This window comes from Galeopterus variegatus, unplaced genomic scaffold (assembly GCF_000696425.1).
Source record: "Galeopterus variegatus unplaced genomic scaffold, G_variegatus-3.0.2 Scaffold5845, whole genome shotgun sequence".
NCBI classification, from domain to species: Eukaryota; Metazoa; Chordata; class Mammalia; order Dermoptera; family Cynocephalidae; genus Galeopterus; species Galeopterus variegatus.
Genome location: NW_007731956.1, coordinates 121,848 through 134,259, shown reverse-complemented (window position 1 = coordinate 134,259; position 12,412 = coordinate 121,848). Strand labels below are relative to the sequence as shown.

The 12,412-nt window shown below is 39.1% G+C and overlaps 1 protein-coding gene across 1 annotated transcript in view; it reads right to left on the bottom strand.

The window, feature by feature from the left end:
• The window catches only part of PRKDC (protein kinase, DNA-activated, catalytic polypeptide), a gene marked incomplete at its 3' end in the record, with an annotated part of 134,792 nt that overhangs the window by 6,687 nt on the left and 115,693 nt on the right, over positions 1-12,412 (bottom strand). Inside the window, 6 exon segments of the mRNA XM_008590104.1 lie at positions 3-20; positions 4,779-4,922; positions 5,569-5,656; positions 7,097-7,308; positions 10,159-10,319; positions 10,875-11,055. Of these exon segments, the coding sequence (XP_008588326.1) occupies positions 3-20; positions 4,779-4,922; positions 5,569-5,656; positions 7,097-7,308; positions 10,159-10,319; positions 10,875-11,055 (804 nt within the window).

The window sequence follows — 12,412 nt, the reverse complement described above, 5'->3', positions numbered from 1 at the left end:
TCAAATTCTTTTCCAAAGGCCTGAAATTATTATGGAATAATTTACCATAAAGATTAATGTTTAGTTTGAACTTTGAAAGAGGCTCCATGCTTATGAATGTTTATAATAAACAAGTACCCAATTTTATATGTTTCTTCTGTGTTTTTAAGATTTATAGTTTAAATAATATAGTTTAAGATTTAAAGTTCTACTCTCCTTGACTATTTCAATACTTTACAACTTCTGGAGCCTACCTTCTGTTTGTTTCTTACGTTTCCTGAGAAAGGACATGGTTATTAGTGACTCCTAGTTATAGAGTCTAATAAAGGCTTTTAAAAACTTGGCAAAGTCATTTAACCTCTTTGTGCTCATCGTCTAGTTACTGGTCTATGTCATTATGATGACATAAGTAATTAGAGTAAAGTTAAAAACAATAAAATAGAGGGAGTAGATCAATAAAAATAAATAGCCCATAATTCTTCATACAAGTTGATGAGAAAAATATAAGAATGCTACCTTCCTTAGTAAGAGTCTTTCAAGCCATTATTTTGGATCATAAACTAATAAAAACATTAAACAGTCTATATTTCTAAAAGCAATTATTATTAGAAGTACTCTACCTTGAGATATATCGATTCTTTTTTTGTATGTCTCTATCAATTTATTTTTTACTTGATATTTTATATCAAATAAAAATAAACAAATCTCAAGAGTAACTCAATAGTTGTAACTCAATAACACAAGTTGTAACAGTAACTCAATAGTTGTCAAGATTACCTGATCATCTTGAATTAAAATGTTTTTACCAAATTTAGAACTCATTCCACAACATAAATCTGGTATGAAAAGAAAATACGTGGTCTATTTTAAGACAATCCACTACTGGAAAATTAACATATATAAAACGATTTCTTCTTCTTTGATCTATAAATAGATTAAAAGTATAGAAACAATCTGCAATTCTTAGAGTACATGGAAAGATTAGCTACTTCCCAACATAACCAGCACCAACATCAAATCTGAAAGGCATAATGCCCTTAAGTATCCTCTGAAGAAATTTGAGGCAATTCGTTTTGGTAGAGTATTATTTAAGTTACAGTTACACATCGCTTAAGGTTGAGGATACGTTTTGAGAAATGCGTCTTTATGCGATTTAGTCATTGTACAAACATCATACAGTGTATTTACACAAACCTAGATCGTGTAATCCACTACTATACACCTAGGCCGGCTATGGGGTATGTAGCCTATGGCTACTAGGCTACCAACCTGTACAGCATGACAATGTACTGAATATTATAGGCAACTGTAACACAATGGTAAGTATTTGCGTAGCTAAACGTTATCTAACATATTTGAATTTTTAAGCTCCTTTATAATCTTATGGGTTCACTGTCATATATGTGATCTGCTGTTGACCAAAATGTCATTATGTGGTACATGAGTATAACTAATGCAAATTATTTGTTGATTTGGTATGAGGTAGAAAGTTTTGGATAGATTTCCCATAGTTCTAGAAATTAAACCCCAAACTAATCTCACACCTTGATGGAGTTTAGATGTGTTGTCCCCTCCAAAACTCAAGTGGAAATTTGATCCCCAATGAGGCAGTGTTGGAAACTGATTGAGTCATGGGGGCGGATCCCTTATGAATGAATTAATGCTCTCCCTGGGGGAAGGGGGAGTAATGAATGAGTTCTCGCTCTACTAGTTCCCGAGAAAGCTTGTTGTTTATAGGACCCTGGCACCTCTTCTCTGTCTCTCTTGCTTCCTCTCACCATGTAATCTGCTCATAGCCGCTTTCCGCCATGAGTAGAAGCAGCCTGAGGCCCATGCCCGATGCAACCGTCCCAGAATCGCAAGCCAAATAAACCTCTTTTCTTTATAAATTACCCAGTCTCAGGTATTCTGTTATAGCAACACAAAACAGACTAAAACACACCTGGTAGGTAGAGTGGAAGTGTTTCTGCCATGGCCCCTCAGTGAGACCAGGTGCAGCTGTGCTCAGCAGCAGTTGGGAAAAACAGCAGGCTACATGGACAAATTTTTAGGGCAGAATCTATGGTGTCCAGCATGCAGAAGGAAGTGGCTATGAATTCAAAGGGACGATGTGCAGTCTTTACTTGGGGCTGTGCAGAGTGTTTCCAGGTGAGAAGCCCAAGCATGCTGGCAAGCAGGCAGGGCAGGCTGCAGGACAGAGGTGCCGTGGAGGTGACCCCTTCCCCAGCAATGGCAGGAGAGGTGACCCCTTCCCCCAAAATGGCAGGGTGCTGCTAAGCTGAGAGCCAGAGTCGAGCTTCCACTCTGGCACTCTCTCCATCAACACTGGGCAACTCCCCGTTTTTCAGCTCTAGCTTCTTTGCTGAGAACAAGATTTGGCAAACTGCAGCAGGCAGGCCACGTCCAGCCCACCGCCTGTTCTTATCAGCAGCACCTCTCTGAGGCTGCCAGCCACACCCTGCCCTCGTGCACTGTCTAGGGCTGCTTCTGCACAATGACAGCTGATGTGAGTTCTGGCGACAGAGACTGGTATGGCTTGCAAAACTGAAAACCTGGGCCTTTACAGAGAAAGTGTGCAGACCACGGGTTTTGGAAAAAAACACTGAAACACTTTTCCAAATCCAATATTCCATAATTTTATGAATTTTATTGATGTTAGCTCATTAGTTTTAAATAAAATTATTTAGTTGGTTTAATTACAGTAATTCTAAAACCCTTACATATTCCATGAGTGGAGTACAGCTATGATATGACATGGAGCCCAATGTGCTGTAAAGCAAAGCACAGAGGTTTATGGTGCTATCTTCACTTTTAGGATGCAGCTATGATATGACATGGAGCCCAATGTGCTGTAAAGCAAAGCACAGAGGTTTATGGTGCTATCTTCACTTTTAGGATGCAGCTATGATATGACATGGAGCCCAATGTGCTGTAAAGCAAAGCACAGAGGTTTATGGTGCTATCTTCACTTTTAGGATGCAGCTATGATATGACATGGAGCCCAATGTGCTGTAAAGCAAAGCACAGAGGTTTATGGTGCTATCTTCACTTTTAGGATGCAGCTATGATATGACATGGAGCCCAATGTGCTGTAAAGCAAAGCACAGAGGTTTATGGTGCTATCTTCACTTTTAGGATGCATCACTGATCACACTTAGGCCACAGATAGTACTGTACGTTCCTGTATTCACACAATTTGACTAAAACTACCAAGTAGTAATGACCTACCAACCTCCACTTATCTAAATTTTACCATTCATTCATCTAATTAAAGATGCCTATTTCACACCAGACATTGTGCTAGGTAGTGGAGAGACAAGGAGGAACGAAACACAGTCCCTGCCCACAAGTCTAATTCAGGAGGCAAAAAGGAAAGGACCTGTTAAAGATCAAAAGTGGCTTTCTACTCCTGAGGGTGTGCCTACAAGAACTGAACACATACCTCCCCACAAAAATTTGTATGCAGATGTGCACAGCAGCACTATTGGTAAGAGCTAAGAAGTGGACATGTCCCACATGTCCATCAATTGATAAAAGGGTGAGCAAACTGTCGCACACCTGTGCAGTGGTGTAGTCTCAGCAATAGAAAGGAGTGATGCTCTGACACACCCAACAACGTGGCTGAACTTTGAAAACACTATTCTAAGTGAAAGAAGCCAGTCACACAGTGCATGGATTCCATTTATATCATGTGTCCAGAAGAACAAATCCTTAGAAACAGAAAGTAGTTTAGTGGTTGCCAGGGGCTGGCGGGAGGTGGAAGGGGAGTGACTGCTAATAGGTATGGGGTTTCTTTTTGTGGTGATGAAAATGTTCTAAAATTAGTGTAGTGATGGTTTTACAACTCTGCGTATATACTAAAAATTTCTTCATTGCAAACTTTAAATGGATGAATAATGGGCTGTGTGAATTAAATCTTAATAAAGGAGTTATTAAAAAAATGTATATAAGGGATACAGATCCTCCTTTGCACTGTAGACCATGGAACTTGAGGACTCCAGCAACAGGAGGGCCAAGACTTCTCCTTTTTGCCCTTAAACTTCTTGAGGTTTTAATGAATGAAGGTAGTTTGACCAAAACAGGAAAAAAAAAAAAAAATCAGTGTGATGAAGAAGGGATACACTTTAACATAGGATTTTAGGCAACAGAGGAAGGAGCACCTGATTGTCCTTGGGGACTGCTGTGGGGGAAGGGCCAGGGACAGTGCTAACGAGGGAGGAGGAGCCCATGGGGACTGTGAATTGAGCTGTGTCTAGGCTCCTGCAGTCTCCACTCCCTCCAGACAGAGATGTGTTCTCCTCCTTCCAACACCAGAGCACCTTTGAAAACAGATCTCACATTTCTCACACTTGTCCTATGCACAGCTCGCAGCATTTGTCATACAATCCCTCTGAACTTGGGAACTGGCTCTGTCCTCTACATGTATCTCCTGAGCACCCAGTACTGCCCTCATCTGAGATAAGTGCTTAAAAGTATTTATCAACTTACATAAAATACAGATTTTTAAAAATCTAATATGCAAATCATTCTGAGAACCAAAAATACAAAACTACATGTAACCTTCAGAACCAAGAATCTGAGCGTGAAGAACAGCATGTAATAAAACCCCGAGGTTTCTTTACACTGACTCACCTGCTACCACCTGACCCCAAAAAAGCTGTCTATAGCTCACAGAAAGTATTAGAGCTAAAGCATTCAACAGGTGTTTTAAAACCAGAATTGCTAACAAACCATCAAATGTAAATAGTGATCTTCACAATGATTCTGTTATCATAAAGGCAGCTTGCATCCATCCATACCTGAATAAACTTCATTCTAAAGGACCCCAGGCCTGGAGCCTTTGGGTTGCCCAAGACTGCGTACATTCTTTCATACATTTTTTCAACGTTTCTTTTATTTACAGGGGTTTTTGCTAGTTCGACTTTTATATCACTGGTCCAGTCCTGTGCAGAAAAAAAGAAAAATCAAGCTAGATTACAGGTAAGTTTTATCCAAGATCTATGTTTTATGTGCAGAAGCTGTTCTGTTACCTTAAAGAGCAGTTCAGGATTAGAGAGCTGTTCCAGGGCATTAATAAAATCTTGAATAACTCCTCCTTGATCCAACTTACTTTTAATCCTATAAAAAAAATTTATCAAGTTTAGGTAATCAAACATCTTCCAAAGATCAAGGCCTATAATTTATATCTATACATAATATATAGATTGTAATATATATATTTTTATATAATTATATATAACTATATAACGTAACTTATATTTATTATATTATACATATACTTAAAAAATAACTACAAAGCCAAGGGAAGGAGCAAGTTGAAGATTCCTTCCAATATTAGATCAAGCACCAACTATCTATTCTATCAGGAGGTGAAGTTCTAGATAAGATAAAAGCAAATCTTGCAAGTGATGCTGACGTTCTGATGTGTACAATTTGATATATATAGTTTCTGAAGTTAAATTATGAAAGAAAAGGTCACTTTCCTACAAATCTTGCTCTCTTCTTCCTTTTTTAAGAAAATAATCCCATTTGCCTTGGAATGAGTGTCCCCCTAAAATTGATGCCCAATGTGACAATGTGTTGGGTTACCTTAAAGAGCAGTTCAGGATTAGAGAGCTGTTCCAGGGCATTAATAAAATCTTGAATAACTCCTCCTTGATCCAACTTACTTTTAATCCTATAAAAAAAATTTATCAAGTTTAGGTAATCAAACATCTTCCAAAGATCAAGGCCTATAATTTATATCTATACATAATATATAGATTGTAATATATATTTTTTTACATAATTATATATAACTATATAACGTAATTTATATTTATTATATGTATACATACACTTAAAAAATAACTACAAAGCCAAGGGAAGGAGCAAGTTGAAGATTCCTTCCAATATTAGATCAAGCACCAACTATCTATTCTATCAGGAGGTGAAGTTCTAGATAAGATAAAAGCAAATCTTGCAAGTAATGCTGACGTTCTGATGTGTACAATTTGATATATATAGTTTCTGAAGTTAAATTATGAAAGAAAAGGTCACTTTCCTATAAATCTTTCTCTCTTCTTTCTTTTTTAAGAAAATAATCCCATTTGCCTTGGAATAAGTGTCCCCCTAAAATTGATGTCCAATGTGACAATGTGTGGGAAATCCTATTATGGTAACTGAAAGGTGGGGCCTTAGAGAGGTGATTAGATTGTAGGACCATGTAGTAAATGGATTAATAATGAGTCAGGGTGTGGTTCTAAGAGCTTTAAAAGAAGAGCATGAGAGGTTAGTCTCTCTCTGCTCCACCATTTTCTGCCATGCTGAAAACCCTGAGTCGCTGCTACCACCACAAAGATCCTCACCACATGTGTTCCCTGGACTTAGAACTTCCTAAGTAATAAATTTCATTCTCTTTATAAATTTCCCAGTTCCAGGTATTTTGTTATAAGCAAAAGAAATGGCCTAATACACCACTGCAGTTGACTCTATTCAGGGAGATGGTGTGGCAAGCAGGGCCTTGGCAGCAGCAAGTGGCCTGTGCACAGCACGTGAGGACAAACCACAATGAAGGCTCATCTTCTCAAAATCAAAACACTTGAAATAACAAGGCAAATCAGCTCATGACCAAGAAAGCACTTGATCAAGAATGTCAACTAAAAGACCACACATTCACAAAGTATTCCTGCGAAACTAACACCACTGCTCTTACATCAACTATTTCCACTTACAAATCAGCTTTGTGAGAAGTGAAAGGATGACTCAGGCTGTCTACTGAGTTCTAATCAACAAGGGGCCTGCCTGTATATTTTAAACTAAAGAACAATTTCAGGAACTGATTTCAGAAAACTTCTCATTTAGTCTGTCTCAACCAGCAGTCTAGTAACCATGAGCATAAGGGTAGAATGTGTTGTGAACAACATTGTAAGATGAAATGTATTTGAAAAAGGAAATAAATACTATAACAATTAACATACTTGGAATAGATACATGCAATAATTAAATGTCTAAGATTGTTCAATGATAGTTCTAATTAATTTGAAGACAACCATAAACTTCCATGTGTTTGCTTTTACCATACACATTTTTTACAACATTTAGTATTTGATCAACCTAATTTTTTCTGTAATATCACCTTGCCACAAACTCCTTATTCTTGTGACCAGCAGAAGTATCTTTGAAGGAGTAGCTTTCGCTGCTTATCATGAACGGATAGACAATTGCCTGTGGGTAGTTATTGGCAATCTCTTCCACAGGGTGCTGAACCGCAACAGCTTCCTCTTTGTCCAGTAAGGCCACCATGTGGCTGATCCAGCCAATGAACTGCCAGCAAGGAATGGAAGATATCTAAAACACAGACAGTATAAAAACAAACAGAAGTATAAAATAAAAAGTCTTCCATCCCTCAGCCCTCTTTCACGAAGGCAACCACTGAATCCTCCCAGACATTTTCTGTGCATGTGCACCCATATCCTTTTCTTACAAGAATAGAATTATACTAGACACACTGTTGCTGGTTTTTCTTAGATTTACCACATCCCTTTCAACAGCTTTATAGCAATCCATTTTATTTAACTACTACTCTATAATGAATATTTAGTGTAGTTTCCAATTTTTTGCTATTACAGATAATGCTACAAGGAATATCCCTATACACGTAACTCTTTGTCTCTGTGCCATATACCTGTAGGATAAATTCCTAGAAGTAAAATTACAGCATGAACATTAACAATTATAATAAACATTGCTGGATTTCCCTCCAAAGACACTTTTCAAATTTTCATTTCTAAAAGTATTAGATTGACTACTTTCCAAAATCTTTACTAACACTGGACACAATAAACTTTCTAAGTCACTGTCAATCTAAGGAGTAAAAAAATGTCTAATCTACATTTTGATTTTTTTTCAATTAGTGAAGCTGAACGCTCCACATTTACTGCTTTACACGCTTTGATCATTTCATGCAGGCACATCCTTTGACCATCTTCTACTCGTCTGTTGTGACCATTTATTTTGTAGACTGGAAACGTCAGCTGTCTCTCATATGTGTTGCAAATATTTTTCTTCCAGTATTTTTTTTCACTTTGTATATACCATTTTCATTTTCTATATAGAAGTATCAAATTATTTTTCTTTATGTCTTCTGGTTTTTGTCTCTTTATTACAAGACCATTTTAAAAATATGTTCATGTTTTCTTCTAGCTTTTAAGGTGTTTGTAGGATAAAATATGACATTCCTAGAATGGTGGCATAAGGAGTGAGCTTGGGCAAGCTCTCTAACTGCACCTACAAACAAGAAAAGGGCAGCATGCGTGAGGAGACAAGTCAGTCCACACGACTCACTGTGTGACTGTGGTTGCGGTCGCCCGCCATTGCAAGTGTCTCCTCAGTGTCGTTAACGACACTGACTGAGTACTCATTTATTTCCTCACAAATTCAAAATGCAGTTTTTACCACATAAAAATATTGTTTTACAAAAAACCAAAGTCATAATAAAGTTATTTAACTATTTGTTCACTTATCTCTAAGAAAAACACGTAAGAGGGTACTTCAAAAAGTTCATGGAAAAAGGCAATTAAAAGATAAATGAATCTTTCCATGAACTTTTGGAAGACCCCTGATATATGCTGCATCTCTGAATTTATTTTGGTCTCTTGTTTAAGGCCTACTGAAATTTAGCCCACCACTCAGAATCCACACGGGAGTGCAGGATGCCTGACAGTCATGCTGGGTGCCCACAGAGATCAGCATTGTTTAGAAACTCACTACATAGAGCTAACGGAGATCACGTAACAGAAATCAATACATTTTCAACTCCAAGCTTTGCCCTGTCTTCCAGTTGCCTTTCAGGTGGCCCCACACTTCCTGTAGATGGGGTCAGTGGAGCCTCCCCTGCACACAGGCAGAGTCCAAAGCACAGGACCACAGCCAGTGAGGCAGCCCCGGCTCAGGCCGAGGAGCGGATCACAGGGCGGGGCACCAGCTGCTCCCACAACCACATGAACTTCCCCCTACTTGCAGGCCTCAGACTCCTCTGGACATGGTGCTGCAGGCGGGCACTGCACTCACCAGGAGGTGGACGCAATTTGAAACTACTCATCTCCCCATGGAGAATAAGGCACCACAGATTTTACTGACCACAGCTTCAGCTGTGTAGGCAGCAAACTGTCTACACAAATGTTCGTCCCTGTCTCCAACACACCCTCCTCAATTTCTTTAGGTCCTTGTTCAGACATAGCATTCTTATCAACACTCACAGAGGAAAATGGGTAAATGTGAACACTCTTTTGTACCATTTTAAATTACCTATGTTTTTAGAATTTCAATGCTTCTGGGAAAAAGTACAATACGTGCATTGTAGATACGAACATGTTTGGATATAAATAAGAGTATGCCTTTAAGTTCTATAAATTGGAATAAAGATACCAACCTCTCTTGTCATTAGGCTCAAGGTCTCCTCTGGATACTGTTCTATAATCTGAAGTAACCTAGGAAACTTCAACCGGGCTTCATTGGAATTTAATTTTAAAGCTTTCAACATTTTCTCCACCACAAGTGCTGGATACGTCTGCAGTTCTACAGAATCAGTAACTGCCAGGACAGCAAAGAAGAAAATGATGGTCCATACATCTACCTAGACATAAATTATAGATCTAACAACTGATCACATTTTCTCTTTTGGGCTTGTATTTTGCAGTATGCCAGCAGCCCCGGGTCAGGCCAAGGAGCAGATCACAGGGCGGGGCACCAGCTGCTCCCACAACCACATGGACTTCCCCCGACTTGCAGGCCTCAGACTCCTCTGGACATGGTGCTGCAGGCGGGCACTGCACTCACCAGGAGGTGGACGCAATTTGAAACTTCTCATCTCCCCATGGAGAATAAGGCACCACAGATTTTACTGACTACAGCTTCAGCTGTGTAGGCAGCAAACTGTCTATGCAAATGTTCGTCCCTGTCCCCAACACACCCTCCTCAATTTCTTTAGGTCCTTGTTCAGACATAGCATTCTTATCAACACTCACAGAGGAAAATGGGTAAATGTGAACACTCTTTTGTACCATTTTAAATTACCTATGTTTTAGAATTTCAATGCTTCTGGGAAAAAGTACAATACGTGCATTGTAGATACTAACATGTTTGGATATAAATAAGAGTATGCCTTTAAGTTCTATAAATTGGAATAAAGATACCAACCTCTCTTGTCATTAGGCTCAAGGTCTCCTCTGGATACTGTTCTATAATCTGAAGTAACCTAGGAAACTTCAACCGGGCTTCATTGGAATTTAATTTTAAAGCTTTCAACATTTTCTCCACCACAAGTGCTGGATACGTCTGCAGTTCTACAGAATCAGTAACTGCCAGGACAGCAAAGAAGAAAATGATGGTCCATACATCTACCTAGACATAAATTATAGATCTAACAACTGATCACATTTTCTCTTTTGGGCTTGTATTTTGCAGTATGTCATTGTTCTCTTTTTAACACCCCCTTAAATCGACAAACACCAGACACACTTTTGTGTTTTCTTCTGCAAGCTGAACCCTTCCATCAGAGTACCCATTCGGCATATAGCCGAGCTTGCACAGCCTGGGCTGGGAACATTCAGGGCAGCTGCTGGTGACTGAATTTATTCCAGGAGCAAGAAGCAGGCCACAAGAGCCAATAATACCAACGCTACAAGCAAAACATGAATTAAAATTTAAGCAAATGGAAATATAGAAGACAGTTTGGCTCCATTTAAATCCAGGTTGTGTTGCTTGGAGATGCCATTATCTCTTAGAGACAACAGACTTCTCTCAAAATATTTGTCATTTGAAAACAAATAGGAAACCACAAGCAGCTACAAAATTCTTAAGACTTTATACTGACATAAAGTAACACTAACTTGTTTTTATCTTTTGCGAGTCACCTGATGCATTCTCTTCCTCCTTGCGGAGCTGTTGGTCACAGAAATCCACCAGCATCATATATGCATCCACTGTCCCGGCTGCAGGCCCCTGGCCCCAGGAAGAAGGCTGGGCCTCCTCCTCAGCCACACGTGCAGCCCTGGAGAGGTGATGGAACGCTCTCTGGTACAGACCCGCAATCACCTGGAATTCACAAAGACCTGAGAAAGCCTGTGAGTGCAACTGAGGCTTTCCCAAAAAAGTCTACATTCCACTTGTGATGATAAAGGAGAATACTTGTGATTCATGATGCATAAATGGATCAAGAATAACACTGAGCTCCAGAATAACACTGAGAGCTAGTTAACTGGCAAGAGGAGAGTTTGCCCTGGCTGTGAAGAAGTAAACAATTCCAGTAAGATCCTGAGCACACGACCACAAGCCAAACAAAAGATCCAGCCAGGAGTGGGCCGACAGTCCACAAGCCACATAGAGCTGGGCCAGGTCGGCAGGCCACACAGCTGTTCTGTGTTAAGGATGAGATGCACATGGCCTCCTTGTGCTCAATGCCCGCAGAGACGCTAAAACATCATGGGGGAGAAGTAGAGTCCACACAACTGAAGTGAGGAAGGACACGGTGTGATGACGGGGCTCATAACTATCAAAAACACTAAAGAATCTGAAAGAAGCTAAGCACTGTAGCCAGTAAATGAAAAGTAGAAAAGGCTGATCTGTCCCACAAGCTAGTGGGACATCTGAATGGCAACTGGTGGTGAAATTTCATTAACAAAATTCATGGAAGAACTGTCCACATCAATTCAACAAAAATTTCTTTTTTAATACTAAAAAATTTGTATCATTCAAATAAACAGGAAATACATAGAGTATGTCAATTTTCCACACAAGAAATCTGGCTGTGCATAATGTCAAACATATCTTAGAAACACAAAGCTACACCCGCATCATCCCTCTCCTACAGCTTGACGGCTGTACACTGAAGACACACAGCACACAGTCATGACACATCCATTCTGCCCGTGCTCATCACCTTCTCTGTGCTTTCTGAACTGGACCCAGAAAGCTCCAAGATTCTTCTAGCCTTGCTTTCCTCGACTTCAGCAAGGCAGGTTGGCTCGCTGCTGACAGCGTCAGCTAGGATCCTGTAAGTTGTACCCAAGAGAATATTTTGATCACGGAAAGCCAGAACATTTTCACTTAAGTAGCTCGATGTCTTGTTCTCATCTGTTGGATTAAAAAAAAAAAAAGATTTTTTTTCCTGAAGTTAGAAAGAAGAAATTCATAGCAAATCATAGTTGTTTCTATTAAAAAATAAATTAAAATAAATCTTGAAAATACAGTGAACTGACTTCAAATACTGGTAGGGAATTTCTTGACTCACTTATTAATGAAAAATATTTTTTGTTAGAAGTAACTGAATCAAAGTCCACAGAGGCTAAGCAATTAAAACTATGAATTAACTTTTTATTCAAGCATCATCATTCTGCACTTTGTCAGAGCACCTGGTTTTGCCTTTTGCAAAGAATTAAAAATGCTCTTATTA